This window comes from Hemicordylus capensis, chromosome 2 (assembly GCF_027244095.1).
Source record: "Hemicordylus capensis ecotype Gifberg chromosome 2, rHemCap1.1.pri, whole genome shotgun sequence".
Classification (NCBI taxonomy): Eukaryota; Metazoa; Chordata; class Lepidosauria; order Squamata; family Cordylidae; genus Hemicordylus; species Hemicordylus capensis.
This window is the reverse complement of record NC_069658.1, coordinates 29,975,010-29,999,306: the sequence shown is the minus strand read 5'-3', so window position 1 is coordinate 29,999,306 and position 24,297 is coordinate 29,975,010. Positions and strand designations below refer to the sequence as shown.

The 24,297-nt window shown below is 47.1% G+C and overlaps 1 protein-coding gene across 10 annotated transcripts in view; it reads right to left on the bottom strand.

The window, feature by feature from the left end:
* The window catches only part of GHR (growth hormone receptor), a 236,298-nt gene that overhangs the window by 98,000 nt on the left and 114,001 nt on the right, over positions 1–24,297 (bottom strand). For 3 of the 10 annotated variants that reach the window (XM_053292276.1, XM_053292279.1, XM_053292277.1), the window contains exon 3: positions 22,590–22,687. The exons of 5 other annotated variants lie outside the window; for them this stretch is intronic. In XM_053292276.1, the coding sequence (XP_053148251.1) occupies positions 22,590–22,687 (98 nt within the window). Of the gene's footprint in view, positions 1–11,222; positions 11,342–22,589; positions 22,688–24,297 lie in introns of those variants that run through there. 2 more of the 10 variants (XM_053292286.1, XM_053292285.1) reach the window with 2 other exon arrangements.

The window sequence follows — 24,297 nt, the reverse complement described above, 5'->3', positions numbered from 1 at the left end:
TGGCGCCCGGGGCAAGCACTGAAATTGCGCCCCCCCCCGCCACGTCCCCCCACCGCCCCCCCAACATACATCTGACTGACACACATGTTTCAGAAAACTTTTATTTTAAAAATTTAAAAAATTACAAAAATTACCAAAAATTTCAAAATGCACTACATACTTAGGTTTTGCCTCACAACAACCCTGTGAAGTTGGCTTGTATCTCAAACATCAGAATTATGATGCAATGATGATAAATACTACATTATACTTAGGTTTTTCCTCACAACAACCCTGTGAAGTTGGCTTGTATCTCAAACATCAGAATTATGATGCAATGATTATTATTATGATTATGATGCCCCTCCCTCACGCCCTGGTTCTGTTCCTGACTTTCCCTTGTGAGTGACTGTATTTTAACAAAACGAAAACCAAGGACTCCAAAGTAATTCGAGGGAGTAGGGTGATAGTGCTAAAGACTCCTTATTCTCCCGCTGTTAAAGAAAGACTCCCCTTTTCCAAAACCGCGCGCTATTTACACCAGAAAAGGTTTCAAATGGAGGGGGAAGCATTTATGCATTTATGCTTTGTTTTATGTTACGATTTCAAAGTTAGAAAAACTATAAAAGGGCCATTTTAGAGAAGATATGCACTGCCTTAGTTGCAAATCCTGCTTTTTTAAGATTCCCTGCAATTGAATAAAGTGATAATATACACCTTTGCTATTTAAATTGGTTGGAGAGTATTTATGACAATAAAAAATGAAATGGCATTTCAGATGCAACATTGGTTGCCTAAGACCACTCAGATTTAACTAATCTTCATCACATTGACAAAAAGAGCAATTAAAATTAAAATCCATGACTAAAACCAAACCACTTTGGGGTTGTTTTTAATGAAAGGTGGTATATAAATTTAACAATAAATGTTTAGAAGTATAAACTTTCACCCCCTGCCCAACCTACAATTAATTCCAGCTTATTTTCAAAGGGCTTCTAGTTTTATTTACAAATTGCTTGGCAGCACCAATGTTTAAGTAATCGCTAATTGCTCCTAATGATAGTTTTACTTATTGTTAAATTTATATACCACCTTTCATTAAAACATTCTCTGTTCATCTGATTTTCAGTCTGGTTAATTAAATCGGTGGAGGTTTAGACTTTCCTGATGGGCTGAAACAGCTAATCCATTTTGATGATGACATATAATTAAATTAGCTTGCATTACATAGTGAAAAAGTCCAGGAAGGGAGAGATGGGGGGATGTGGAACCCAAGGTTCCACATCCCCCCATCTCCCCCTCCCTGAACCTTTTCAATTAAAAAGTGGTTAGATTATAGGGGAGGAAGGACTTGAATGAGCAAAAAGGGGAACTGGTTCGGGCGTTCAGGAAGTTGTTCAGAAGAGGGAGTTGTTCAGGAAGTTTGCTCTGGTGCATGTCCTCCTCTCGACGCATGCGCGACTGGTGGCGGGGCGGCGGGGCGCGCCGGGGAGTGAGAGTCAGAGACTTGGACTACGAAGATGCCGCGGCGCCCAGTGCTGGATGAGCAATGCCAATGGGGGGGGGCGCGCCGGGACCGGGGGAGGGGGACTGCTCTGCAAAAAATAAATAAATCAAAAATCAAAAAAAAAATTTCCCCCCCGGCAAATCGGCGGGGGCACTTTTTGGCGCCCCCTGCCAAGTGGCGCCTGGGGCACGTGCCCCCCCTGCCCCCCTATAGTTACGCCTATGCTCTGTACCCCTCTGAGGTCTGCGCCCTAGGCGGCTGCCTAGTTGCCCTGATGGTAACACCAACTCTGCTTGAAGCAGCCCTCCAGGGTTTCAGATGGTTACTTCCCAGCTCTACCTAGAAATGCCAAGACCTTCTGCATGCAAAACAGATGCTCTTCCAAGGAGCTAGGGTCCTTCCCCAAATTCTTACATTCTTAGCCACTGTGCTACACCAGTTCCATTTACATAGGGAAAAGCTAGAAAGAGGATATAAACTGGGGTGGTGGTGGTATTGGTTAGTTTTCTGCAAAATTAAGTGAACTTTGTCACAGCCTTACAGGTTTAGACAAAGACTTGCCAACTTGTGGCCCTCTAAGCCAAATGCAGCCCATCAGGGACTTCATAAATCTTGGGCTGAGATAACATCACAGACAGCAACAGCAACAAACCGAATCACCAAGTGCTACTTACTTTATTAGCATGTTTATTTTTACATATATTTTATAAGCACAGCTATAATTTGTGCTGTAGCTAATTTTTTCCTGAGAGGAAAAAAATAATTATATGCATTCAGAAAGGGCCAATTTAAGAGCACCCATGCTTTTAAAAATTAAATTAAGGTGTCTAGACTTTTTTTAAAATAAAAAACTCCCACAACATTCAAAGTACTTCTCCATTTTAAAAAAACAAAAAAACCAGCTTAAAATATTTCAGATCTTATTTATTTTTCAAACAGTTATATATCACCTTTCAAATAAAACAGGTGGTTATTTTTCATCATAGAGCATCTTTCAGATATTATTAATATTATTATTATTATTACATTTGTATCCCGCTCTTCTTCCAAGGAGCCCAGAGTACCACATACTTGAGTTTCTCTCTCACAACAACCCTGTGAAGTAGGTTAGGCTGAGAGAGAAGTGACTGGCCCAGAGTCACCCAGCTAGTTTCATGGCTGAATGGGGATTTGAACTCGGGTCTCCCTGGTCCTAGTCCAGCACTCTAACCAATACACCACACTGGCTCCTATAAAGTATACTATAAAGTATACTATAAAGTATTATAGTATGTAAACGTTTTCTCCATGAAGCTATTGGCCACTTCCAAGGGTAAAAATAGCAAGAAAAAGAATTTAAATAGGCAATTATAGGGTAATAATAGCAATATTGCTATTATTTTTTCTGAAACCTGTCAGTCAGGCTGAGGGGAGGGATATGCTGAGCTTCAGCACCTAGCCAGCCAATCAGGAGCAGAGGTTTAGGGACTTCACCCTCACCCTCCCCTTCTGCAGTGGACACATCTCTGAGGACATATTGGCTTCAAGCCGGTGATCTTCAGATGGGGTCCAAATAGTGAAGCTGCAGTGGGGCAGGGCTGTTCTTATGTTCTTATGTGAGACAGGGGGGCTCTGCATACTCCCTAAGAGCCCTTCAAATACTCCTAGGAGTACTAGTACCTCCCACTGGGAACCCCTGTTATTGGGAAACCATGCAGATGACAATAGATCCATCTAGCCCATCTATGAAACTGACACTGACAAAGAGCTGACATATAAAGAACAATGGCTATAGAGATAGGTATCTCTGTCCCTTTAATAAGCTTGTCTGCACACCATTCACAGCCAAACCTTCATCGCTCTTTGAAAAGAGATCTCCTGGTCATTGCTTTTGTTTAATCTGCTTTCTTTCACTGCTCCTAAACAATGTTATTGCCAAATGATTGCCAAGAACAGAAATAATTACTCTAGGTTTCCCCTCCCTCCATTTTCTCTTCCTAACTGCAGTGACTCCTGGGTCCATGACCTATCCCTGTCTGTGTATTATTTTCTCCGGAACTGAGAGAACCAGTGTGGTGTAGTGGTTAGAGTGCTGGACTAGGACCGGGGAGACCCAAAATCCCCATTCAGCCATGAGACTTGCTGGGTGACTCTGGGCCAGTCACTTCTCTCTCAGCCTAACCTACTTCACAGGGTTGTTGTGAAAGAGAAACTCAAGTATGTAGCACACTGCTCTGGGCTCCTTGGAGGAAGAGCGGGATATAAAATTAATAATAATAATAAATAATAATAATAATAATAAAATTTATAACTTCCTGTAGGCATTACCAGCTCTATAGCAAGGGGCTACAGGGAGGTGCTAAAGTAAAGGTAAAGTGTGGTTTACCAAAGGTTTACCATTGCCTCCTCCCACACAGTATGAGATGATGCCTTTCAGCATCTTCCTATATCCCTGCTGCCCAATATAGGTGTTTCCCATAGTCTGGGAAACATACCAGTGGGGATTCGAACTGGCAACCTCCTGCTTGTTAGTCAACCATTTCCGCGCTGCACCACTTAAGGTGGTACTGACATAGAAATAAAAAGAGATTTAAAAACAAAAATCCAGGGGCCAGTATGACCAACACTCTGCTTGGCACAGAAGAAAGGAGAAGGAAAGAGAACAAGCAGCTACTGCTATTTTTCGGAAGGCCACAACTAAAAAAAAACCAGAAAACACCTCCACTGATACCTGTTGAATATATGAAGCTACCTTCTGCTGAGTGAGACCATTGGTCCACCTGGCCCACTATTGTCCATAACAGGGCTGCTCAACTTCGGCCCTCCTGCAGATGTTGGCCTACAACTCCCAAGATCCATGGCTATTGGCCACTGTAGTTGGGGATTATGGGAGTTGGAGTCCAAAAACAGCTGGGGGCCAAAGCTGAGCAGGCCTGGTCTGTAATGACCGGCAGCAGTGCTCCAGCATCTCAGGCAGGGATCTTTCCCAGCCCTACCTAAAGACACAAGATACTGGATCTGGGACTTCCTACAGGCATTCCTCCAGTTGCCTTCACCATACTTCTCCTGACCTATTCCTCCTCCTTTATCTGAAGAAGGCACCTAGCAATCACCTCTGAATGTTGTTCTGCAGCACTTTCACCATACCATATCACTACCACTTAAAATGTCATGATTACTTGCAACCAACACATGTACATAATTTCTCCTGCTTTTTCCCTTCCAGATTGAAATCTGACATTTAAAAGGTATCTGAGCATGCTGTTGCTTAGTGATACTTGAACATTTTTTTTAGGTGGACTGCTCTTTAATCAGAATAGCTCTGAGAGCTTCAGGTTATATTTTTAGTACTGGACATCAAAATTAATTTTTATGTGTGTGTGCTTTTAGCCATTATTTCTCCCAAGGCCTTCTTGTGGCCCAGAACTCGGGTGACTCCTCCTTTCTTTCTTTCCGTTTTATTTTGGAAGGAATCTAGGCCAGGAATCTCTTAAAGTTTCTTAGTGGGGTTGTGCATCACCACCAGGGCGTTTTTCACACAGGGCTTTTAGCTTGCATCTCCTCCAGAATGGAGGGTGTGGGTGTGTGTTCACATATCAGCCAGATTTACTCCGAAGTCCCTGCGAGCTATTGGGGAGCACTTCACACACGATTCAGGTTTTTCATTGCACGCTACAGTGCAGTCTGATTTATATCCAGGGCAAAAAATAAATAAATCAACTTTTTGCGTTGGTTTTGGGGGGCAACTTCGAACTCACGGTAAAGCCTCGCAGTAAACTCGCAGTAAAGCCTGATGTGTGAAATACGCCCAGTTGTCCTATCCTTCCTATTTGAAGCTGTTGAAGCAAGGTGAAGCATTTAGGGTCAGGAAATCAGCAGGATACAAGAACCGCAGGGCTGTGGACAGCTCTTGGGCTGACAACTTGTTCTTACAACCTCCCCAGTGGAATTGTGTCCTACAGCATATAGTGGTGCCCAGGATGTGATACCACTATCCTCTGAGGCAATGTTTAGAGTACTAGTTGCAGCTGTGAACATGAGACATTGCTACTGCTGCTCCACAACCCCAGTTCCTATCCTGACCCCCAAGCAGTTCCTGCTGCATTTGTGACAGGAATGGAATAGGCTGGTCAGTGTGGCTGGTGACATGGAGTTTATTTTTTCCTAGGGCAGTTTGCATGAGAAGTCAAGTGTTGGTTCCTTAAATTCATTCCTTGTCTTACACTGAGGAACACTTTGTCTTCCTTGCTTTTGTTCTCTGCTTGTGGTCCAATAAAATGGTACATCTCTACTTTGCCACCATTTTCTTTCCCTCTCACTGCCTCTTACCGACCCCTCTGTGTGCTTGTATTGCCCGCTGCACATTTGCAATACTTTGCAGCATTAAACATGGTAAGACTAAACGAGGGGCAACCCCCCCCCCCAATAAATAAATAAATGCAGGGCAAATGACAGGCTTGGGAATCCACTTGCAAGTAGATCCGTTCTGGAATAAGTACAACAGCTTGCCCCTTGAACTTGTAGCTTACTCATAAGAATACAAGCTGTGTCTTGATGGGTGAGACCAAGGGTACATCAGCTCCAGCATCCCATTTTAAACAGTGACCATGCAGATGCGTCCAGGAAGTTGATAAACAGAGCATGAAAGCAAAAGGCTTCCCCACTGTTTACCTACTAGCAATTGGTATTGAGTAGCATATTGCCTCTTAATCTGAATCAATTTAGCTGCCATGGCTAAGAGACATTGATATTAATGCCTCAATTAATTTGCCTAATCCCCTTTCAAAGCTACCAAAGTGTCAAAACAGATGCTGATGGGAATGTGTGCTAATGAGATGTACCAAGCAGAAGTGCCTCATTTGGGCCAAAAATAGGTGCACAGGGGACCATTCTGGTCAGTGCATGGGGGCAAGGGTAATAACTCTTTCCCCTCTTGTTGATTTCCCACCAACAATCCCTCCTATCAAAGCTGCCCCCCCCCCACTTCAGGGGCAAATTGCTACTTCAGGGGGTCATTTTCGGGGGGGAGGAACAGCTCAAGGGAAAAGAGTTTACCTCCCCCCCCCAAAGTATGACTGGGATTGCCCCCCATGTGGCCATTTTTTGGTGCAAAAGCAGCACATCAGGTTGGAAAGGCACTTCTTTGACATCCCATGAATGTTGTTTTGACAAGTCACTGGCCATTATTAGTTACTATTTATTTATTTATTTAAAATATTTATATCCTGCCCCTCCAGCTCATTGCTACTCAGAGCAGCTTACAATAAAAGCATTAAAACTTAAAATCCATGATAAAAGTGCAAAAGGATAAAAGAATAAACAATAGATGGCAATAAATTATCCTAAAACACATAAAAGACAGAGCAGATAAGACAAGTAGAAGAAGAACCAGGATCAGGGGCGGAGCCACCATTGCACGAATAGGTTCAAAGAACCCGGGCTACCACGCTCAGGGGCCGTGACTCACGCCCCAGCCACAGCCCCTGTGTCTGATATGGGGGTGGCAGGGGCCTGCAGAGGAGTGGGCCACATTCACAGCTCCCTGTGGGCCACCACCTACAGGGGGCTTGGTTTCACTCACAAATGGGGCCACACACCCTGTTTGCGAGCAAATTCCTGCAGCACCATGTCCACAGCACAGCCGGGAGTGGCTCTCCCTGCTTTAAAAGGCAGGGAGACACCTTCCCGGCCAGGCTGGGCAGCCAGCGCTGGCTAAGCTTCTCAAAAATGGAGCTGCGTGGCACTGGCTGGAAGTTGCTTGCAAATGGGTCATGTGGCCCTGTTTGCAAGTGAAACCATGTCCCCTGCATCTGAAATCAGACACAGGGGGCATGGCTGTGGGGGGGGGCGCTGGTGGTGGGCTGAAGCGGGGCTGCTGTTGGCCTCCCTATGCCACTGGCCAGGATTGAAACTAAATGACCGTTACAGGCAGTCTTTAAAGAGGAAGGATATATTTTATTATTATTATTATAAAAGATTTAAACAAAAAGGGAGACCAATGAAGCCCTTCTGAGAATGCAACCCAAAAACAGGGGGATGCTACTGAGAAAACCCTATCCCTGGTCCCTACCAACTGGATTCGTGTCAAGGGCAGGGCCAAGAGAAGGGCTTGATTGGACAATACGAGGACTCTGGCAGATTCATATGGGCAAATGCAGTCCAAAAGCTGTGTTGGGCTTTAAAGGTCAGAACCTTTGAATTTGGCCCAGAAGCAAACTGGTAACCAATGAAGTTGCTGCAGGATTGGTGTAATACTTCTGTAGTGACTAGTGCCCACAAGCATCCTTGCAGCAGCATTCTGGACTAGCTGAAGCTTCTGAATCATCTTCAAAGTCAGACCCACATAGGGTTCATTGAAGTAGTCCAATCTTGATGTGACCGATGCATGGGTGACAGAGGTCAGTTCTGGTTTATCCAAGTAGAGTGGCATCTGGCATTCCAGACGAAGTTGGTCGAAGGCATTCCTGGATACCGCTGCCACCTGGGCCTCCAGGGACAGTGCTGAATTTAGGAGAACCTCCAAGCCACAGGTTTGATCTTTCAGGGGGAGTGCAACCCCATCCAAAACCAGATTTACCTCACTACTTGGATCACCAGTTTTACTGACTCAAAGCACCTCTATCTTATTGGATTAAATTTAAGCTTATTATCCCTATCCAACCCAGAACAGATTCCAATCTCTGCTTCAGGATATCAGCTGCCTCCCTGGTGTTACATAGGAAACAAAGGAAGCTGCCATATACTGAGTCAGACCATCGGTCCATCTCACTCAGTATTGTCTACACAGACTGGCCGCAGCTTCTCCAAGGTTGTAGGCAGGAATCTCTCTCAGCCCTATCTTGGAGATGCTGCCAGGGAGGGAACTTGGAACCTTCTGCTCTTCCCGGAGCGGCTCCATCCCCTAAGGGGAATATCTTACAGTGCTCACACATCAAGTCTCCCTTTCATATACAACCAGGGTGGACCCTGCTTAGCTAAGGGGACAAGTCATGCTTGCTACCACAAGACCAGCTCTCCTCTGTTAGCTGGCTTAAATGATAGGTAGAGCTGGATATCATCAGCATAGTGATGACACTACAGATGACCTCTCCAGTGGTTTCATATAGATGTCAAATAGCATAGGAGACAGGAGAGAACCCTGTGGCACCCCACAGGCCAATGGTCAAGGGGTGGGAGCAGGTGTTCTACAGTACCATCTTGTGGGAGCAGCCCTTCATGTAAGACTGGAGCCACTGTAAAACAGTGTCCCCAAATCTCAACCCAGAGAGGTGACCCAGAAGGACACGATGGCCAATGGTACTGAAAGCCACTGAGAGGTCCAGGAGAATCAACAGAGTCACGTTCCCCCGGCATAGGTCATCCACCAGGGCGACAAAGCCAGTTTCTGTCCCACACCCAGGCCATAAGCCAGATGGAAATGGATCTAAATAGTTGTTTTCATCCAGGACTATCTGGAGCTGAAACATCACCATGCACTCCAACAGCCTGCCCCCAAACAGCAAGTTAGCAACAGTCGGTAATTATCCCGGACATTTGGACCCAAGGAATGTTTTTTAAGAGGGGCCTAATGATCACATAGCCACCTAATGGCTCAGTGGTGAAATGCTTGACTATCAAGTAAGAGGTTGCTGGTTTGAATCCCCACTGGTACACCTATATTAGGCAGCAGCGATGTAGGAAGATGCTGAAAAGCATCATCTCATACTGCACGGGAGAAGGCAATGGTAAACCCCTCCTGTATTCTACCACAGAAAACCACAGAGCTCTGTGGGCGCCAGGAGTTGAAACCGACTTGACGGCACACTTTACTTTACTTTAAATGACCACATATTTTAATGGGAGGGGGCACCTCCCACTGTTTCAGGGAAGTGTTTACTACCCCTACAACCCAGGACCCCAGCCCATCTCTGGCCGCCCTTAGTAGCTTACCATGCCTCCCATACATTAATTACACCCCGTGTGAAGAAGTTCTTCCATTTGTCTGTCTTGAATCTATGGCCAAACAATTTCATTAGGTAGCCCCAAGTTCTAATCTTATGAGAGCAAACATTTTCTCTATAAGATTTATCATGAGTAGCTCTAGGTCCTCAACCCACTGCCTGAATCAGTAGGCTTCAGTGCTTACACAGGAGCAGTTCTCCTCTCAAGGAAGCAAGCTAGCCTGCTGCTTCAAGTGGCAAACTGTCAAGTATGAAGTTGCTAATGATGCTTGTCCAAAGATAATGAGAGCATTGCAGGGAATGACCTCTAGATTCGCCTGCCCAAGCAGATTAATCAATTGCAAAAGTTATTTACCGGATGAGATAAACCCACAAAACTAACGACTGAACTTGCTGATTTAATTTGGCATACAAGAAAAGGGATCAAGGGTAGGTTGTGTCTCTAGCATGCCAAAAACAAAAGTGAAAACCAGTGTCTAAAGAGAAGAAAAAAGAGGAAAACATCCCTGCTAATCACTTAAAAAGTATTGAAGCTATCACACGGGCAGGCAAAACCGGGCTAAGGAAATCCACACTGGTTTTGCCTGCATGTGTGTGCCACAGCGATTGGGCCTGATCCAGGCGGCTCCTTGGTGGCAAACCTGCCTCTAGAGCAGGGCTGCTCAACTTCGGCCCTCCTGCAGGTGTTGGCCTACAATTCCCATAATCCCTGGCTATTGGCTACTGTGGCTGGGGATTATGGGAATTGTAGTCCAAAAACAGCTGGGGGGCCTAAGTTGAGCAGCCCTGCTCCAGAGCCACCCTCTAAAATGAGGTTAGGAGATTTGTGTGGTGCATTATGGGTACTCCCGGGGCAAGGCAACACGGGGCGATGCGTCCCGGCACTCTGACCCCCCAAGCTACAGGCAGTAGCTCATGATCGTCTGGGTGGCCACTCTGCCTGCTGAGGAGGGAGCCCTCGATAATCTGCGGGGAGGTAAGCTTTGTAAGGCTTCCTCCCCACTAACCCTCTTGCCCATTCTCACTGCTCGTGAGCAAGGGCTCATTAGTTATTAGCTTGATGAAGAAATGGCTCCAAGGAACAAAGAACACACCTATACTTCTCTTCTGCCACAGAAAGATAAAATCTCATGTTTTTGTTTTGCATTTCAATATTTCTTTTAAGAATACTACTTTGCAAGTAGTTTTAAAAAAATTAAAAGAGCTGATTCTTTTAAAAAGGCATTTTTAAAAAAATAAAAGAAGCAGTATCTTGTGTTTGGCAATGTCTTGATTGACATTTTGAATGTGAATCATTGGAGACACCTCTACCTCTCCTTGCTGTAAGGAAACCATCTAGCTAAGGAAGAACAGAACTGGAAGGAACTCAGAAGTTCATCAAGGTATTGCACAAACAAAGTGGGCACGAAAACATGGATTTCCACATTACTTTTCGGCATACTTATTCTCCTCTCTGTCCTACATTCCTAGTCAGTGGCTGCTTTCATCAAAGGGCCAAGTCCTCCAAGCTTGAAGCCAAATCCCATTGCCACAGATGCATTCATCTCCAACTCTCTTTTGCCCTTGTGCAGGCCAGATCTTATTTAAAGGACAGCTAGTTGCTGACTCCTTCTGCCCATTAATTCTGTAGATATCTATCTATTTATTTAGATATGAAATGTCACTATTAAAAGATAGGTTTTTGTAGTACGCAAACCATCAAATGTGTACTTCAGATCAACCAATTTTCAGAGCCCTATTCAGACACTGAAGCTATTCAGACGAGCAGAAAACAGGGTTACCTCCTGAAAGCAGACAGAACTCAACTCTATTTTTACCTCATAGCAAACAGACGGGCACATGCTGCAAACCTGGCAGGGAGTGTGAGTGACAGACGATTAACTTTTTCAGGTTCTCTCCAGCCATTGCTAGCTTTGTTGGTCCTCCAGCCCCGCCCATGGCAACAGCAGTCGTGAGTGGACAGAGCAAGCACGTGACCCAAGGAGACCACTCAGAGGGCTCCAAGCTGCAGTCCCTCTTTGCTGCTCCCTGATGGGTAGCCTCAGTCAACCCTTTCCTGGCAATTGCAGCAGTCAAAGGAACTGAACTCTGTCCTGATGCCCCAAAGCAGAGAGAAGACTAGAGCAGCTGCAGCTGCCAACCAGCCCCAAAGGAAGAATCACCCCCCCCCCAACGCACTCCTCAGATCCAGGAGGGACACAGCCGATGCCCCTTGGAGCAATTGCCAGATGCCGATGAGAGCAATTGCAAGATGCCCCCCATAAGTAGCCCAGGCACAAGGCACACACTGTACACTGCAGCATGGTTTGGGAAGGCAGAAGGGGGAACCTTCCCCTCGCCCGCTCACCCTCCCCGCAGCTGTGGCTGTGGCCTCCATGGCACCCCCCCACCCCACTGTATAGTGTGTGTAGAAGGTAAAAAGGAGAACCCCACCCCCCCACTGCCGCCGTAGCGAAGTGGCGACTCTGCCTCCCCATCAATCCGCCACTGCCACCCCTTGCTAGCCTCTCTGGGCGTAGAAGGGTGGGCATGTGGGGGGGGGGTGTCCCCATCACTCACCTGCCCTGATGCTGCCACTTGCCACTCTTGCAGTGCCAGCAGGGTGGGAGAGTGAGTGGCAAAGTGTCACCCACACCTGCACACCCTCATTGGCACTGCTACCCTCTGCATCTTGATGATGGTGCAAGGGTGGGCGGGTGGGTGCAGTGTCACACTGAGGCAAATTGGGCACCTGGACTGCCCCCACTGTGAGGCCCTCGGCCGCTGCTGTGAGCCCCCTGCTGCCACTGTGAGCCTCCCCCCACTGCCGTTGCCTCCATGAGGCCGAACCAGTGACCCTTGCATGGACAGTCATTCCAGCGGTCGCTCCCACTCCACCAGCAGATGGAAGGAGGAACCGGTGGAGCCCAGAGCGGTGTACTACATACTCAAGTTCCTCCTCACAACAACCCTGTGAAGTAGGCTAGGCTGAGAGAGAGAAGTGACTGGCCCAGAGTCACCCAGCAAGTCTCATGGCTGAATGGGATTTTGAACTCGGGTCTCCCCAGTCCTAGTTCAGCACTTTAACCACTACACCACGCTGCAGGCAAGGGCAGCTGCAGGCAAGGGCAGGGACACTCCTGCTCTTGTCCAGTGACTTGCAGGGGACAGGAAGGAGCACAAAAATCCCCATTCAGCCATGATACTTGCTAGGTGACTCTGGGCCAGTCACTTCACTCTCAGCCTGACCTACTCCACAGGGTTGTTGTGAGGAGGAACTTGAGTATGTAGTACACTGCTCTGGGCTCCTTGGAGGAAGAGTGGGATATTCTATATTATTAATTCTTCTGAACGGGCCATGCACCCTGCGGGGCGGCTGGAAAGCAGTTTGACAGTCGGATCGGGGGTGCTGTGAAGCGGCAGGGAGCTCAGAGGCTGTCAGGCGAGCAGGCAACAGTCCCTGGCAGTGGCAGGGGGAAGCAAGGACTGCGAGACAGAGGTAGAAAGACGGAGGCAGAGAGCACGAGCACGAGCACGAGACTTGCGGGGGGGGGAGACTTGCGTGGGAGGCGAGTGGGGGTGGCGAGAGCGAGTGAGAGCATTGCGGGAGTGGCGAGAGACTTGCAGGGGGCGAGCGGGGGTGGCGAGAGCGAGCAAGAGCATTGTGGTAGTGGCGAGAGACTTGCGGGGGGAGAGCGGGGATGGCGAGAGCGAGTGAGAGCGTTGTGGGGGTGCAATGCCACATGCTCAGTGCAAGACCACACAGATGCTCTGTGCAGGGTCAGCTAGTAAAATGTAAAAAGAATGAATAGTATGACATGTGTCTGTGCAACTATTCTCCTTAGGGGATAGGGCTGCTATAGGAAGAAGGATTTGAGCTCCCTGCCTGGCATCTCCAGGTCGGGCTGAGCAGGAATCCTGCCGGAGAGCCTCGGGAAGCCACTGCCAGTCTGTGTCTACAGGACTAAGACAGTACTAAGCTGGATGGACTAATGGTCTGACTCAGTGGAAGGCAGCTTCCTATGTTCATATTTTCCCTTGGACTCATTTGCAAGGTGCCTGCCACTTTAAGGAAGCTCAGTGCTGTTTGCTGGACAGGCTTTCCCCAAGCAAACTTCTGCTGTGCTTTGCAGCCCACTCTGTTATCCAGGCTCTATGGTATCCTGGGGGAGGGAGCCTCAAGCAGCGTTCCACAGCATTCCGTGGCTCCACACGGGCACTGGGAGGGGGTAGGCAACCTCCCCTGCTTGCTGAACCTGGTTTTAGAGGAGGGGCTGGGAACTGGGTGACCCTCTTTTGACAGAGCCCTGTTTGGGGGTTTGCCGAGGTTCTACACGGTAGTGCTAACCCCGCCTTCAGACCTCAAACCCTGTTTTTGCTGATCGTGAGAATAGCTTCATTGTGTTGTACGACTGAACAAATGTCCATGTGGGTACATGTTTTTGTGTGAATGACTAGTACCTGGGTGCTTTCCAGATTAGACCCTGCAACGGGGTCACATCGTCTCTCGGAAGTGTGCTTCCACACTTCCTGTGTTGTGACACCGCAGTTCCTATGCGGACAGCCGGGTGCCATATAGAGCTAGAACGTTGCTGTTTTCTCAGGTTGTTAGTTTCAGCGAGACTGCCCCCCCCGCTGTTTACGTCTCGAATGCAACTTGCCTGAACAGAGGCATTTTACTGCTGTTGAGCAGCTAGTCTGGAAAGCACCCTGCATCTATTTTAAAAGTGAGCCTGTGTATAGGCTTCTCAAATGTGTGGTACAGATATTGTTGTACCTGTGCTTAATATAACCAATCTGTACATGTGTACACTGTACATCTGTTGTACAAGTGTCGAACATAACACATGAATAGGGTTCAGGAGGGTTGCTAAATGTGTGGCTGAGCTTCATGTTGTTGCTAAAAAAGAACAACCCCTAGACATTTTGAGTTCCTAAAAAAATAGGCATGTGAATTCCAAATTGTATTTTCTTCTGCTACGGCAGACTTTTGATTTTTCTTTTGATTTTCTTTCCAAATACAAGCACAGTCTATTTTAAGTTTTCAGAGTTGCTTTCAATATTCATTGCTCAAGTCATTAAAAAACAAACAACCTAAAATGTGTTAGCAGTCACCACAGCAAGGTCTTTTCCATCATTTTGTTTATCCAACTCAATAAATAACTCTCAGCTGCTATTGCACCATTACACAATGGCTCCATGATATTACACAAGTCTATCCAGCCTGAAACAGTTTTAAGATAGACATTGGTGTGTGTGTGGCGGGGGGGGGGGGGATTTCCTAATGGTAAGAGCTAAGTGGAATGGTTTGCCTGGTGGGCTCAGAGTTGCTCTTACCCCCGGACCTTGGGGCCACGGCCTGTGGCCTCCTTAGTTCGGGGGACCTCCAGATGTCCTGGGGGGGGCCCTCCTGCCACCCTGTCGCTGCCTGCGCCACCGCTGCCTGCCCCGGCTGCCGCACCGCTCCTCCCCCTTTCCGCAGGCTGACATGTGTGCATCCTGGTGTGGGGGGTGAGCCGAGCAGGCCTTGGTCTCCCCCATAGTGGCAGCGGCTGGCAGCGGGCGCAGTGGCGGGTAGGTTTGCCCGTCTGGGCCTGTGCAGTGGGAATATTGAGCTTTCACAAACCCATGACATCACAGGCTTGTGACAGCTTGATACTCCCACTGTGCAGGTGCTGAAGGCCCAGACGGACGGGCCTACCAGCTGCCGCGCCCACCGCCACCACAGGGGAGGCCCAGGCCTGCTTGGATCACCCCACCCACCCCTCCAGCTGCGCACATGGCGACCGTGAAAAGGGCAAGGAGCGGCACGGCAGGCGCGGGTGGTTGGAAGAGGAGCTCTGGATGAGGCCTCTCCGTGGCCCAGGAGGTGCATCCGCCAGGCTCTCCTTCTCTTGCCTTGTGTGTGTGTGTGTGGGGGGGGCGGGCGGAGAAGCCCGGCTGTGCCTTACCAACAACCCTGGTCTCCCTCTCCTCTTCTAGAATCTGAATCTGGACACGTGGCTAGTGGTGCGGCGTCAGGAGGCCACCCAGGACAGAAGCCTCCCAGGAGGCCCAACAAAGGTGTGGTCTAAATTTTTTTAAGGGGGGGCCTTGTGGCGGTGAGGGGGCCTCCGAAATACTTCAGGTCCAAGCACCAAAGTTGCCTAGGTGTGCCCCTGGGTGGGCTCTTTGCTGGAGGTTTACAAACAAACCTAGGCAGGCATCTGTCAGGGATGCTGCAGTCAGTCCTTGCAGTGAGGGCAACCAAGATGATCAGGGGCCTAGAGCACTTTCCTTATGAGGCAAGGCTACAAGACTTGGGGCTTTTTAGTTTAGAGAAAAAAAGAAGAAGACTGAGCGGAGAAATAATAGAGTTCTATAAAACCAGGTATGGTGTGGACAAAGTTGATAGAGCACAATATTTCCTCCCTCTCCCACAACACTAGAACCAGGGGTCATCCTATGAAACTGATTGCCAAGAAATTTAGGATCGACAAAAGGAAGTACTTTTTCACACAATGCACAATCAGCCTATGGAATTCTCTGCCACAAGATGTGGTGACAGTCAACAGCCTGGATCGCTTTAAGAGAAGTTTAGATAAATTCATGGAGGGCAGGTCTATCAGTGGCTACTAGTCTGAGGGCTGTGGACCACCTCCAGCCTCAGAGGCAAGATGCCTCTAAATATCAGTTGCAGGAGAATGACAGTAGGAGAGAGGGCATGCCCTCAGCTCTTGCCTGTGGGCTCCCCAGATGCATCTGGTGAGCCACTGTGCGAAGCAGGATGCTGGACTAGAGGGGCCTTGGGCCTGATTCAGCAGGTCTTTTCTTATATTCTTAATTTATTTATTGAATTTATTTATTTATTAAACTTCTATACCGCCCAAACTTTCATCTCTGGGTGGTTAACATAAAACAATTAAAATACATATAAAAAGTTAAAACAATGCAACAATTTAAAATCAGCCATAAAATTAAAAACAGACAGTTTTAAAAAGCTGGGAAAAGCTAAGGTGAAAAGATGAGTTTTCAGACGTTTTTTAAAAAATGAGCAGGAGCCTGAACTAGAGAACATCCAGCGTCCAAAACGTACTACACAGAAACTATGCAGTGTTCTTTGTTGCTTTGATTTCTGAACACCATAACTAGATCCACACCCGATACTGTATTTATCCAAATACAAGATGACTCTGAATTTAAGACTGCCCCTTAAAAATCAGAGGTTAAATACAGGCAGGTTATGCCCTTCTTTACCTAAAGGGAAGAGGACTCTGAATTAATGATGACCCCCCCCCCCGATTTCTAACATCAAAGAACTTGGAAAAAATCTAGTCTTGGATTCAGGTAAATACAGTATGTGTGTGTGTGTGTTTGTGTGTGTGTGTGTGTGTGTGTGTGTGCGCGCGCGTGCTCACTTATTTAGCAGGGCTATCCACTGAAGGGGGTCCAAGGCACTCTTACCCCTGGACTTTGGGGCCAAAGTCTAGGGCTTCCACACACCCTTGGGGGCCCCAAATCCTCTTTAGTCTGTCCTGGGTGGTATGGTGTGTACCCTCTAGAACCTACATGTTAAAAAATGATGCTTAACTGGCCTTGGGTGGACTTCCAAAGGCCTTTAGGTAGAGACCAGCAGCAAACACTGGAGGGATGCTGTGCTGGATTGGATAGAGCCAGTGGTTTTCCTCCTTGCTAAATGTAAGAGAATCACCACTTTAGAAGACGTCACTTTGCTCAGTTAGCAGGGGGTCCCACTGCCATTTGGGACTCACAAACTAATTAAGCCAGTCTTTAAAGGCAACAAGTGTCTCCATCTTTCACTCTGTTTACATGTTCAGTGGTAAGTTGCTTGTTTATACTGTACATGGTGTTCTGTTACAGAATGTTCTGTGCACAATCATGACAACAAATTCAGTTCTGTATGGAGCCTCTGACTGCCTTCATATCTAAGCTGCCTGAAGGGGGCGGGGCAGGGGGACACACGCACACATGGGGAAATATTCCCGGCCTATGAGAATGTGCCTGGAAGTTTCTGGCACGGCTGTGGATTTTTACACCCACTGACTCAACTAACTACTGGATGGATGTTAGGGAGTTTAATCTTCAGAGAACAACTTATAGCAGAAAGAAATACTTCACTGTGAGGTTCAGCGAGTTCTTGACAGCCTGATCATTCCAAGCTGGACTCCTGTTGCCTTTGAAGGAGATGGACACTTCATCCTTCAGGGTTGTACTACAACTCCCATCATCCCTGATCATACCACTGTGGAGGGGGTGAGAGAATTGTGGTCCAACAACGGCTAGAGGGCCAAAGTTGTGCAGCCCGGCTGTAACCCATAACTTGTGTACCTTAGGGGAGGCTGCAGTGTTTTTTGTTTTTTTTCTGAGACCATTCTAGAATCAGCAGATTGCAGGCTTACATTGCTAGTTTTAAAACTTGGACCAGCAGCTGGCTGGGAATAGCAAAACCAAGCTGGCTGGCCGGCCAACAAAGGGCTGGGCAGTAATTCTAGAATAGCAATTTCCAAATGTACAGCGAAACCATGATTTAGCTTGCCGAGGTATGCATTGCTCCTCCAAGGGCATCTTTAGGAAGTCCCCACCAGCAAGAACCGCTTGCAAGCAGAAAGGCTGGAGAGAAGGGGGAGCTACCTAAATCACAGATTGCTTGGTGAAGATGTAATGCTTAACCATAACTGAAGCAATGCATGTTTTGCCATTCTGCTTAAAACTCGAGGTGGGTGAGAACTGGGGATTTCCAAATACAAAAGCCCCTGTTCCAGAAATTTCTTCCTGATACAAGACAAGCCCAGGCTCTTCCAAATTCAGTGCCAGCTCATAATGTGGTTTTCCCCACCGCTGCTACTAGCCAGCCAATCCTCCCTGTCCTACTGTCCCCTCCCCTCTCCCCTCCCCTCCAACTTACTTGATTGTGGCAATGGCAATAAGATCTCTCTTGAGGTCTCTTGCAAGATCTTCTGTGCTGCAATAGCAGCATATAAGTTCCATGGAGTCCAGAGAAATATATTATGGACTCAGGTGCCCTGGAGAACTACATTTCCCAGGGTCCCCGGCTCCTGGGAAACTCCAGTTGCAGCACTCCAGGTGCTAGGGAGGAAGCCACACACAGGAACCTCCAGAGAAATTTTTTCACGTCAGTAGCTCCAGTGCCACTGCCTTACCACCAAGGACTTTTACACACAGTAGGCTTTAAAGTATGGTAAGGTATAGTGTGCCATCAAGTCAATTTCGGCTCCTGGCACCCACAGAGCCATGTGGTTTTTCTTTGGTAGAATACAGGAGGAGTTTCCCATTGTCTCCTCTCGCACAGTATGAGATGATGCCTTTCAGCATCTTCCTATATCGCTGCTGCCCGATATAGGTGTTTCCCATAGTCTGGGAAACATACCAGTGGGGATTCGAACCGGCAACAACAACAAAATAATCAGCACAAATAGTGGATTTTTTAAAACCCTGGATATAAATTGGGCTACACTCTAAAGTGTTGTGAAAAACCTGAATCGTGTGTGAACTGCTCCCTGCTAACTCGCAGGGACTTTGCAGTAAATCTGTCCGATATGTGGACGCACCCCCTCCATTCTGGAGGAGATGTGAGTTAAAGGGCTTTAAATGCCCCGTGTGAAAAACCTCCAGGCAAAGGAAGGGATGAGGGGGCACGGTTTAGAGGTTCGTGGAGGGGCTGTGGAGGGGAGGTGTTCAGACTAAGTCATACTCTGAGTGAAGTTATTGGAAATGCGATGGAGTGTCCAAATTCAGAACTGGTCTCGGAATCAGCTATGCCAATTCCCACTTTTGGTTTTTCTCTTAATCAAACCAAAGGGAAACCAAAGTGGTGTTGTCCCACTAGCACTTCAGATACTGGGTTCACATCCATGGTTCAGAGGTTAAAATATAATGAGATTGTGCACATGACCTCTGGCGGCCGCCCGCTGCTAAAGGCTGTGGGGAAGGCAAGAACTTGCCTGCCTTTCCTGACAGACGAGAAGTGGCCACCCTCCCCTCTGCCATGCTGCGCGCCCAGATGAGCCGCATCCCAGAGTGCCACATGGGCATTAGAGCAGTGCAGGGGCAGCAATGGAGGGAGCCGGGAGCCGGTGAGCTTCCCCCTCCCTCATCCCAGAGTGCCATGTGGCATTAGAGCAGTCAACAAGCACACTTGGCGTGGCTGCTCCTTCGTCCCAGCTTGCTGCCAGAAATGGCAGGGAGGCCAGGGGGAAGAGTTTTAGCCTGGTGGTGATCATGCATCACAGGTTCATTTAACCTTGGCTAAACACCAGGTCTAAAAGTGGGGCTAAAACATTCTGGAGCAGCCGAGAGCTGAGGGCTCCTGATGCTCCAGATGACACGAGCCACCTGAGTTATCCCAGGCGACTTGTGTCCTGTGAATAACCTCAGCCGCTAATCATGGTAGTGTCATGTTTGCATAATACCAAGGTATAGGCATTCTGTACAGCCAATTGACATTAGGGATGAGCAAAAAAGCAGTTCCAAGCTCTAATTGTTCCAGGTTTTCAGCATCTGGTCAGTTCTATTCCAGCTGAGTTCCAGCTGGAAATCGAGAGTCCAGAGTGTCCAAATGGAACAAAGAGGTTGCAACCCTGAACAAACCCAGTAGGGGGTAAGCAGCAACACAATGCTGAGTGAAGACCCTTGAGACAAGAGGGTCTTCTTCAGTGAGGGTTGTAATTTGCCTCCAGCAAGTACTTAGGGCTGCCTGCAGCCTCTCTCAATCTCCCCAATGAATTCAATTGAGACATCAGTGTTTGCACTGGGTTACATACTGGGAACCTAAGAAGCATCAGCTCTGAAACTGGATTCCAGGCAAACATTGGATTCCAGCCAGGCCAGCCATATTCTGATCCATAGGACAGTTCCAGGAATACAGAACTAGGAAATCTGGGGTGGAATTTGGTGAAGCCAAGTTCCATAAGCATTCCTACTTATGCTCTGTTTTTCAGCATTTCAGAGCACAACAATGACGTCTCCTACAAATGAGCACTGGCCACAGCACACCTACTGAGTCTCTATTATGGGAGTGCATAATGGACTACGGGTTGCTATGGGTGGTCAAGCACTTGGCTTTGAACTGGCACTGCATTACAAAAAGCAGCTGGGCTGATCGGCGGGTGCGGGCATATTAACAGGATTATCTGCATATAATGGCCCCATGTTTGCAAAGTGGATGCTCGGGTGAATGTGTCTCAGCTGCCTTTTAACTTCGTTACTCCAGCTATTTTCATTAAGTACAGGCAATTTGGAAGGACAAATTGCTAGCAAAAGTTCATTTTTTAAAAGAGAAGATTATGATGCCCCAGCCCTCTTTAAATTCTGACACTGGGTTAAAAAAAAAACAAAAAACGGCAACAGCCTATTTAGTTGAAACATGTTTTCCCCCTTTCCCCAACTGAATTCTATGAAAGCCTACATCATAATCAAGGGACTGAGTATTAGGGGACTTGTTTATCAAGCCTGAGAAGCCATTCACACAAGCACAAACTGTATTCAACCCAGGATTGGGAGCTGTGTGTGCTCCCAATTTTTGGTTGTGTGGGTGCAAACAACTAGGTAGGAGAAGGGGGGAGTGATTGTGTGGAATCTAGGCAGGAGGAAAAGCTACCCAGGTTTTCCTCCTACCTTGCTACCACACAGTCACTTTCCCCTCCTCCTATGGCGCAGCAGGGAAATGACTTGATTATCAAGCCAGAGGTTGCCAGTTCGAATCCCCACTGGTATGTTTCCCAGACTATGGGAAACAGCTATATCGGGCAGCAGCGATATAGGAAGATGCTGAAATGCATCATCTAGTACTGCGCAGGAGGAGACAATGGTAAACCCCTCCTGTATTCTACCAAAGACAACAACAGGGCTCTGTGGTTGCCAGGAGTTGAAATTGATTCGACGGTACTCTTTACCTTTACTTAGTTGTTTGCACCCACACAACTGAAAATTGGGTTAGTTAGGGTTAGGCATAACAGCTCCCAAACCCGGGTAGAACACAGTTTTCGCTTGTGTGAATGACATCGGGGTTTGACAATGTACATCTGGGTACAATTTGATTCTTTTTGGGGAGGTGGGGTTAACCTCAATGACCACAACAGTTTAGACTATTGGTAGCGGCAGAAGCTGTCACAGCAATTGGAACAACATATGGTTGCTATTAAGTCACCTGAAGAATCTTTATTGATTTTATTGTCTGCTCTCTTTTTATGTGTGTGCATATTTTGCTTACTATTTATTATTATTCATTATTATTATTAGTGATTGTTTATATTGGCCGACATGGAGACTAATGAAAGTACTGGTGCTGCAATGGCGCACGTGTTGATCTTCCCTTCCTTCTGAAGCTGACTGTAACCCTGAAATTATGTCCCTGAGAGTCTCATAGCTCTCAGTGACATATTTTCAGGAGTCACCGTCAGCTGCTTCATGTTTTCCTTGTTGCTTTATTTGGCCTTTGGGACAAAGCAGCTTGGGTCAAGAAGTGCTCACATTTGGAAAAACTGCTTTGAGTCCACAGGAGAAAGCACAATATATATCTAACCAATAAATAAACAGCATTATTTAAATAAAATGGGCTTTAAAAATGCTCTACTGCAGGGCTGCACAGCTCCGGTCCTCCAGCTGCTGCTGTTGTACTACAGCTCCCATCATCCCCTGTCCCAGTGGCCAATAGTTAGGGATGATGGGTAGTCCAATATCTGTGAGGGGGGGCAAAGTTGTGCAGCCCTGCTCTAAAGGCATCTCACAGATTTCTATCTTTGCAGCTGGTTTTGATCCACAGTTCCCTAGAGATCGCCGTCTTCCCTCTCCTGTGCCCATTAAGCAATCTGTGCCCCACATTCAGAGGACAAAGCCGTGCTGCTGGTGTAGTGGAGGAGATGTGTTTGTACCTCAGCAACTGAAGGTCTGACTGTTTTACAGAGAAATAACATTTGCTCTGATCTCTGTGGTTAGTCCTGGCAGCTTCTACAGTAATGCTTTTATGAATATGATGCTTGACAAACAAATACTGATGTGAAATGTGTGTTGAGTCAACCAGTGAATAACTTGCACTAGAAAATTCAGCCTTTAAATTCCCACCAACTCTGCTAGGGCTGCTTGGGTGTTAAATGCTATGTTCTTACATAACATCAGCATTTCTACTATGTACTAAAATGTCTAGCCAGCTCCAACGCAAACAGAAGCAGCCTACTGAAGAGCCCTACCTTTCTTTTTGAGAGCTATACATTGGCTTGGTTTATATGCAACAGAGCAGATCCTTCCAGTTTGCACATCTCCTCCTCTCTTCAGTCCAATCCAATCTCTATTACAGTCATTTACCAGAGTACAAAAACACAAAAAGAAACAGATACACAAAAACAGAAAACAAATAAACAAGTAGATCAAAATAAACATTTAAAAACCTGATCGGATTTTACAAATTATATAACAGTACCTGGCAACTCACAAGGATACCCCTGACTGGGAGGCTGCAACAAGTCCTCCTGGCATGGGGGTCTCCCCAGAATGCCCTGCACACTCATGCAGGGCATGCTGGGACTTCCAGGGGCCACGCGGCCCCTGATCCCTGCAGCCCCAACCGGCTCCATGACGGAGCCGGTAATCGTGTGGGTGGCCGATCCAGCCGCCCAGGGCTTGACGACAGATCATCTGCAGGGAGAGTGGCCTCTCCCCGCATAAGCCATGCAGGGTCTCCACACGAGCAGTTATCTTTATCTTCTTGCCTGCTCCTATAGTCTCCTGCATTTCCTGGTTCATGCAAACCACAGTGGGCTGGTTCTCACAATCTCCATGATGGCAGCGAACCAGGAGATTTGAGCATCATGCCTGCTCCTGATTTCCGTCCATAAGAACCCAGAAATGTTCGCCAGTGTTGGGTTGGTACTGCGCCAACTTGACATTTAACTGGGATCCGCAATCATAGATCAAATTCCAGATTACTAATACTGGTGAAATGCTGGGTTGGCACGGTGCCAACCCGACAATGGTGAAAATTTCTGGGTTCCTACAATCAGAAATTGGGTGTGCGCCTAGTCCAGTTTGCAGTTATTACCCAATTTGGCAAAGGTTGGCCTTTACAAACCATAGTTTGCCTCCAAGCAAGGGAGGAAATAGGAGCTCAAGAGATTAGGCTGGAGCATATAAACCTGAAGCATGGTGCCAATGCATGTGGATGGAGTCAGTGAGTCAATTCCTCTAATTGTCCTGTCTTGGTTGCCCATGAGAGCACTACTTCAGCGGATCTTGGAGAGGTCCAAGGACACGTTGACTTGATGGGAGTTGGGGCAGACTGAACCCTTAAGTACCTTGGAGTTCAGACTACCCCTCCTTGATTCTGCCCTGCCCACCTGCCTTGAGAGTGGAAGCCTTAAAAGGGTAGCCTGCTAGTGTCTGGCGCGCCACCTCTGCTCTGCTGAGATTGTTGCTTGTGCTGGTGTGCAGATATGGCGCGGGTGGAGAGATGTTGATGACATAGGAGGCGTTGGTGATGTAAGAGATGTTCACTCTGCATTGAGCTCAGATTCTGAGGGTGCTGTCTCAAGGAGCTGAAGGGCTACCATCTGGTCAGATGTGGCTCTGACCTGACCCCACACACTCTAGATTTATTTATTTATCTATTTATTTATTTGCTTGCCTGCTTATTTATTTATTTATTTATTTATTTATTTATTTATTTATTTATTTATTTATACCATCCTTCCAAAAGGCTCATGGCGGTTTACATTAAAACACCATTAAAATCAATTAACAATTAAAACAGAAATTATAAAACTGCATAAAATAATAACTCATTCATTCATTCATTCATTCATAGATTTATTTATTTATCACATTTATATACCACCTGATATATATTTATATCTAGGCAGTGTGTACAATCCAATTTATATCCCTCCTTTCCCATAAATTACA